Genomic DNA, 8,446 nt, shown 5'->3' on the forward strand with positions numbered 1-8,446 from the left:
CATCGAATTTATCGATTCGTTGTTGCAGCCCTAATGCAGTTCGAAGGGCAGTTACGGCATTTTCTGACTGAACTTAAAAACAACATTCAGGAGGTTTAACTTTGAAATGCAAATTTGGCTGCACATATAACAGAAATAAAAAAGTGCCCGTTTTGTTTTGTAGTTTAAAATAAAGTATACAAAATGAGATGTCCTAGGCACTGTCATTTCACTTTCACACACAAGAATAACATAACTCGGTCATGTCCTTGTTATGCGCAAGGAAAACCAGCATGTTAACCTTATGCGGTTTGAGAGGGGTGACAACATTTCCAGCGACACTAAAAACCCTCTCGGATGGTGCGCTTGTTGCGCAAATACTCATGTACTTACGTGCGACTTTGGAGAGCAATAGAAATCTCCCATGTTTGTTGCGCCACCATGTCAGAGGGTTTTCATTAGGGTCAATGGGTTCCTCCTGCAGGTAGCAAGTGAGCTCCAGCTCGGCTCTAACTCTCTTCGGGACGGTTACAGATGACGTGCTTGTCCGTGACTTCAGCAGGTCTCCAAGCGTTTTTTTCTTTGCCGCTGGTGGCAGCACTGCCTGCTCCAAGGTCTCTGGCTGGGCTGCAGCTGACGCACTGACACCGCTCCCTCCATCTTCCATGTGTACTATCTCCTCAATCAGCACGGACTTTACCTCTCAGCATGCGCTGTCGCGAGATTTAATCAAGTGCGGTAATGGCGGTGGCACGTCCTGCAGCGCAGTGGGTTTCTTAATATCGCGATATTTTCTTCTTGCGGTTACCGCGACAGCCCTAATACAGATTTGTCTTTTAAAACTGGTGAATATACAATTTACAGGTAATGCCTTTATGCTATGAGTATTAGAGCCACTGATGGAAAAAAATGTAGAATTCTGAGAAAATAAGTCATAAATCTGAGTTTAATCTCAGAGTTCTGACTGGTACCTAAAACAAAAAAAAGGGAAATTGGGGAAGATTATGAGGGGGGATCAGAATTCTGACTTAAATCTTAAAATTCAGGCTTTTTTTTTTGTTCGTTTGTTTTGATTTTTTTATAACAAAAAAAATTCCTAAATAGTTTTTTGTTTGTTTGGTTTTAGGTTCATGAAAAAAGTCAGAATTCTGACTTTAATCCCAGAATTTTGAAATTATCTGACTTTTTTTCTCAATTCTTTTCTTTTTCTTCAGTTACTCTAATACTCTTAGGCAATAAGGCAGTATTAGGGCCACTGAAGGAAACAATTGAATACTGAGATAAATGTCAGAGTTCTGACTTTATTTATTTTAAGAATTTTTTCTTCTTCAGTGGCCCTAATACCCCTCCGTATTATGTAATGTTAAACACTTCAAATTAACTTTTGAATTCAGCAGTTTATCATTGGATTTAGATGCAGATATCACTGTCTTGGAAAATTGGTCAGAGCAGTTTGGCATTAAGTAAAAACTTGACAGTATTTACACTCTTAATAATCTTCTTAGGAATTACATGATGTCCACACAAGGCGTACCACTGTTCTCCATGCCCTTCCTGTCTATCTACGTGAGGAAACCTCTGGATTTTTGAGGACATGTGTGGTAAGTCCCAGTATTGTAAATTTGAACAAATCATTCTATTTATTTATGCATAAAGACAACACAAGGACAACACACATGAACATTTTGGAAAATGTGCCATTGTTTCAACTACAAACCTTTGGCAAGATGTTTAAGCCTGCCACACAAGAGAGCAATCAGCTGAGCAAACGGCCTCGAATGACTGTTTGCTCAGCAGATTGCTCGCCATGTGCGCCTGATTTTCACTGAGTTTTCCGCCTCACGAAACGCTGAGGTGAATATCTGACCAGTTAGATATTTTGCGCCTCACAGGGGTAAAAACTCACCATGTGTGCACTACTGAGCTGCTGGCTGAGCTGAAATATTCTAGTGGCCAATCAAAGCACTTTCTCCGCTCACATGACCCCAAGATGTATTCAGATGCAGCCCCTTGCCTTGTCTGCGTGTCTGAAAAATAAACAAAACGGTACCTTGTGGATCGATGGGCCCACTGTTTCCATTACCCTTTCGGAAGGATTCTGGGTCTTCCAGGTGCATCTCTTGGAGTAAATTGGCATAAACTCCTTGCCTGGTCCATCTTTCCAGCTACTGTAACCATATTTTCCCAACCTTGAAATGCCGGTGGCGGCGACGTTTCAACAAAAAAGGATAGGCATTTCCTCCGTTTCCAGCTCTGTCTCTGTGTTGTTTCTTTTCTGACATGCAGACGGGGGGCTGCCATCTTGGGGTCATGTGAGCGGAGAACGTGCTTTGGTTGGCCACTAGAATATTTCAGCTCAACCAGCAGCTCGGTAATGCGCACACGGCGAGTTTTTACCCCTGTGAGGCGAAAAATATCTTAACTGGTCAGATATTCACCTCAGCGTCTCATGAGGCGGAAAACTCTGTGAAAATCAGGCGCACATGGCGAGGTATCTGCTGAGCAAGCGGTCATTCAAGGCCGTTTGCTCAGCAGATGACCCTCATGTGTGGCAGGCTTTAAGGCACTGAGAAAAACCAACAATCACTGCAAAGAATTCAAGCAGCTTTCATTAGCGTAACACTGGCACACACGGAAGCCATCTCACTTTATTCGTAAATGAGAGCACAAAGCAACAGAATGAACGGGAGTAGGGCTGGGCGATATGGCCTAAAATCAATATCACCATATATTGAAGATCTCACCTCGATAACGATAAGTAGACGATAACTACAGGAATGCGTAGCAACAATATTTGTCCACTAGATGGGGCTGTCTCGTGTATTACATTGACTAAAATTTTACATGACTCAAGGTGCTACAGCTTCTTAAAGGGACATAAATGTGGCCAACTTACACATCTTTTCATTTTTTTATTATCAAATTTATTGACATGGGAAAAATTATCTGGATGAGAGACAAGAACTTGGATAACGATAAATCTTTGACATGTTGCCCAGCCCTAAACAGGAGTCTATCAGACTGCATTTATTGTTATTTACATGAAAATCTACTGAAATAAAAATGTCCACAGTCAGAGTTTCAGTTCAGATGTGATTAGTGTATGATCTCCCTTTCATTTTTGTAAGGATGATACCAATGAGCCGGACCTCGGATGCAGCAGTTGTCCTCCTGACAACCATCACCGATGATGCCGAGAGTCCAGTTACGTACGACCCAGTGAGAATCTGTTATCCTAGAGGGTGATGTGATTGTCAACCTCGCCAGCCTTCCTGATGCCTTCCTGGTAATGTTCGGCCTCATCTATGCCTTACATCTAGATTATCCGAAGGGACTGACCAACACATTTGAGTTCACGCAGAAAATCTTACTTGGTCTTGATGAGTCTAAACTGTCACCCAAGCTGCAGAGTCAAAAATGACCTGATGTTAGATGTGTAACTCAAAATCTGAAAGAGTGGTGGATTCAGATGGCTCACTCTGTTAGAGCATTGTCCACATCCACAATGTAATTTACTATTTGTCTGCTCTTTAATTGTTGATGTTAAAGTAACACACCACCATTTGGGCAAATATGTTCATTTTCCACTTCTCCTTGAGTTAACCCTCCCACTGTCCTAATGGGTGTGACCCCGCGAGGAAAGTTGACCATTGAGCAGGGTTGATGGTTCATCCCTTGGGTCCACGTGGCAGGGGTGCGGAGTGAGCACCACCTCACCCCTGCCACGTGGACCTCAAGGGATAAACCATCAACCCTGCTCAATGGTCAACTTTCCTCGCGGGGTCACCCATAAAGACAGTGGGAGGAACAGTTGAGTTTTACCTTTTCTCTGTTCGTCCAGCCGTTCTGAGTCTGGCAACCCTCATTTGTGGCTTTAGTTTAGCGTGAATAATTGAATCGGATTAGCCCATGGGCTAATCCGATTCAATACTCAACTGGTTTTATGCCAAATGGCATAAAGTACTCACTGACTTACTTGATAGTGGTTAGTGTAATTCATATTTTGTTAATGTTGAATTGATGTGCATCCTGATGTTGCTTTAAACCACCTACTCAAAGAAAGACTACACACTGCTGTTGTCCAGTTTTCAAAAGTGTGCGTTTGTAATTGTTTCTTTCAAATTTTGTTTTATTTTCTGTTTGAGTTGGCTTAATCGGTAACTTTAATTTGATCATAATTTGAAAATATATTTAATATAAACTCCAAATATTTAAGTTTATTTATGGTCTGATATACTCAAATATCTGAGTTTATAAACTCAGAAAATATGAGGCAACTGATTGCCTTACAGTTTTTGAGTTCTGCCTACTTATTCGGGTTTACAGTGTACGAACTGTAAAGATTTTGTGGTGTCAGAGTTCACCTAACAGTTCAAGTGTTCATTTTTTTGCTTTGTGTGTTCACAGGGCATGCTCAGTTGAAGTTTCCATCTCTGCGCGTTCAAGATGTAAGAAAAATAACACGAAAGAAATGCAACAACGAAAACTTCAAAAAGGCATCAACAACCAAGCAAGTGGATCCATAAAATGGACTGATTTTTTTAAAGGCATTTAAAAAAAGTCTTTCAAAATGGACAGAATTAACGCGTCATGTTCAGAACAGTTTGCGTTCTCATCTTTGATTAATCCTGGTAAACAGGTCTGTTTTTGTTCTGTTCTAATTCTCTCTGTTTAATAAATTTAAACAAAATGACTTAGCTATTTTATTTTACTTTTTTTCTCTGCATAAAGACGAAGTATCAGTAAATAGTGGAAAGTAAATGTATTGGTAGTAAGCAAATAGCAGATGTTAAATGTTACTTGCAGTATGTGTTTATAGAAAAAATAGAGATACTTAAATGTACTAAAAGAATATTACGTCAAGTTTACTGTAAAGTATACTTTCAAAACTGTAAGTATACTCAATTATATAAGAATACACTACAAGTAAACATATATTATTACTTTAAGTATAATTTTAAGTATACATTCAAAGAGAAAAGTATACTCAATTATTTCAGAAGTACACTACAAGTAAACTTATAATGTTACTTAAAGTTTATTTTTAAGTATACTTTCAAGGGCAAAAGTTTACTCAATTTTATTAGAAGTAAACTTATACTGTTACTTTTAAGTATACTTTCAATGAGAAAAGTATACTCAACTATCAGGAGTACACTACAAGTAAACTTATATTGTTACTTTTAAGTATACTTCCAAGGAGAAAAGTATACTCGATTATATCAGAAGTACACTACAAGTAAACTTTTAAGTATACTTCCAAGGAGAAAAGTATACTCAATTATATCAGAAGTACACTACAAGTAAACTTTTAAGTATACTTCCAAGGAGAAAAGTATACTCAATTATATCTGAAGTACACTCAACTACACTTGTGAGGTTACTTTAAGTATACTTTCAAAGAGAAAAGTACACTCAATTATATCAGAAGTACACTACAAGTAAACTTATAAGTATACTTTCAAGGAGGAAAGTATACTCAACTATATCAGGAGTACACTACAAGTAAACTTATATTGTTACTTTTAAGTACACTTCCAAGGAGAAAAGTATACTCAATTATATCAGAAGTACACTACAAGTAAACTTATAAGTATACTTTCAAGGAGAAAAGTATACTCAATTATATCTGAAGTACACTCCCAAGTACACTTGTGAGGTTACTTTAAGTATACTTTCAAAGAGAAAAGTATACTCAATTATATCAGAAGTACACTACAAATAAACTTAAATTATTACTTTGAAGTATACTTGCAGTATACTTCAAGTATACTTTTAGTGGCCCAATTTAGTCCCAAGGAGTATACTTCTAAGTAAACTTTAAGAACAAGTATGCAAATAAACTTCTGTACACTTAAGTGTACTTGAAATTATATACTTAAAGTATACTTCTTTTTCGTAAGGGAGGTGTTGCTAATACCTATGATTCTTCAAGGGATGTGCTCAAAGAGGAGTTCAACATTATGAATAAAATAGTGTTTTATTTTACAAATACCATTATAAACACAAACTTACGTCTTAAGAAACATTATTTTAATAACGAAACTGCTAAATTCTTTCCAACAGTATAGATGTGTAGTGTATTTTGTCCGAGTGGGTTTGCCGTACTTTGACGTCATCGGCAGTCGAAGGACCCCGAGCCGATCTTGCACCCGAGCAGATACTGTACCGACACCGGCGCTATTTGTTAGCGGCGTATATTTATGTCGATGGTTAGAACACACAGAATTTGCATGTTTCCATGGCAATGCCAGAAGTCTGTTTCAGCTCGTTTCTCCAGATATTTTATTCAACTTTTCATCATTTATGCGTCGTTTTCAAGTTTGGTTCCAGAGTCTGGATGTTTTAGACTGGAGGACTTTGTTTTTGCAGAGCAGCTGCGAGTTGTAATTATATACGTTCGTGGTGGTCACGTGACCCTGAAGTTAAATCTGTAAACCATTTAGTACTCATATTACACAACGTGGAAAAAACATCACGTATGTCATTTAAATCAAATATTATGGTGTTTGCCACGTGTGACCAGAGTAAATATATAGTCACATCAATAAAGTATTCCTATAATTATGCTGACATCAGGAGCAACGTTAGTGGACTGTAACCCTCCTGGCTGCAAATGAAGATCATATACAAAAATATTAAGATGTAAATCCAATTGCAACTCAAGTTTTAAAGTTTAAACTCCACATTTATTAATTATTTAGCCATCAAGAACAAAGCTGCAGCTGCTGCTATCCCGCTGTGGGCCAGTGGTGTCGCTAATTCACCACCTCGTAGCTGCCAGCCACCGACATTAAAAAGGTGACGTCACTTTGCCTCGTCTAATCATATTCACAAAAGTGTCAGTAAGCCTAGCTGCTAGCCTGCCATGGGGCAGGTTTGCTCTCCAGCAAGTGTTACCATGGTGACTGGGAGGGCTTTCGGGCTAGCCACCTTTGTAGAACTCTCACAAGAAAGCCTGGTTTTGGGAAAATCTCGCTTTCTGGAATACCCCCCTACTCTTTTGCTTGGCAGACAAGGAGAATGTTATCAGCTCTGTGATTGGTTGTGGACGGTTCAGCTGTAAATCAATGTGAGGTCCAACTCAAATGATATTAAATGAATAAATCATGTTCCTCTCAGTGTAATCATAAATGCATGACAAGCTCTGCCCACTGCACTGCTGACCAATTGGAAGCCAGACACTGCCTTTTATTGTGAATTTTATTAACTTTCACCTTTCCTGACAGTTTGAGAAGCTCGGCTACACCAGACCATCAATAACTCTACCTGTCCCACTCGTCTATTCAACAGGTAGACACCCCCACCCCCCACGCCACCACATTCGCTGATTATTATTTGATTTGTTGAGTAAATTAATTTGATGATGATGATTTGACTGTTCTGTATTGCAGCCATCATGGTGGAGTATTTACACCTGATCCTGAGACCAGTGATAAAAGTGCCTCTCCTTTTTACCAGAAGTGAGGTAACCATCCAGCTTTTTGTTTCTTTGAAAACACTTCTCTTCCCTTTTGGGTTTGTGCATTCTGGAAAAGCTGGAATGAAACAGGAAACAAGGAATAGATCAGAGAGAATTCTTGAACACTTCTGTCTTGACATCACAAAGCTTGTTTTTCTTGTAACATATATTTTTGCAGAGACTTTCCTTCAGACTTCAGGAATAATGCAGCTCAGTGTATTTAAAAGAGACTTCCTGCTGATAATTCACACGCAGCAGTTGCAAATAACCTTTAGCTATTTAATTAAATTCAAGTTTATTTATACAGCGCCAAATGACGACAAGAGTCGTCTCAAGGCACTTCACATAATAAACATTCCAATACAGGTCAGTTCATTAAGCCAATCAGTAAAAAGTTTCCTATATAAGGAACCCAGCAAATGAAAAAGAAAGAAGACAGAGCAGACACACACACACACACACACACACACACACACACACGCACGCACGCACGCACACACACACACACACACACACACACACACACTAACGCACGCACACACACACGCACGCACGCACGCACACACACACACACACACACATATCAAGTAGTGTTTCTATGGCTACATTGTGATTTCTCAGTAAATATTCTATTTAGTGAGACATAAACTTTATTGTATTTATCCTAGTGAATCTATAATTAAATGGGTAAACTAGTAGTAGCACATTCAATGTCAAACAGAGTAAAATGTTATTATCAGGAGAGGGAGAATGTTTGTGGTTAGCAACAGTGTTCAAGCCGATGGCCCCCTTCATGAGGCTACCACAGCTCAGCAGAACATCACTGTAGCTTTTTCTGGGGAGAAAAACACTTAGAGAAAAAATAAAGTTAACAGCTGAAATAGCAGGAAATAATACAGTTAAAGAGCAAATTGTAGAAGAAAGTAGTAGAGTGTGGAAAGTGGTCAGTATGTCCTCCAGCAGTCTAGGCCTATAGCAGCATAACTACAGAGATAACTCTGGATA

General features: G+C 38.9%; 1 protein-coding gene across 1 annotated transcript in view; it reads left to right on the forward strand.

Moving 5' to 3' along the window:
• sdr42e2 (short chain dehydrogenase/reductase family 42E, member 2) overlaps window positions 1-8,446 on the forward strand; it is a 35,010-nt gene that overhangs the window by 24,387 nt on the left and 2,177 nt on the right. The window contains exons 9-10 of the mRNA XM_054750574.2: window positions 7,209-7,272; window positions 7,374-7,447. Of these exons, the coding sequence (XP_054606549.1) occupies window positions 7,209-7,272; window positions 7,374-7,447 (138 nt within the window). The remainder of the gene's footprint in view (window positions 1-7,208; window positions 7,273-7,373; window positions 7,448-8,446) is intronic.

The sequence above is a fragment of the Nothobranchius furzeri genome, chromosome 12 (assembly GCF_043380555.1).
Source record: "Nothobranchius furzeri strain GRZ-AD chromosome 12, NfurGRZ-RIMD1, whole genome shotgun sequence".
In the NCBI taxonomy this organism is placed as follows: domain Eukaryota; kingdom Metazoa; phylum Chordata; class Actinopteri; order Cyprinodontiformes; family Nothobranchiidae; genus Nothobranchius; species Nothobranchius furzeri.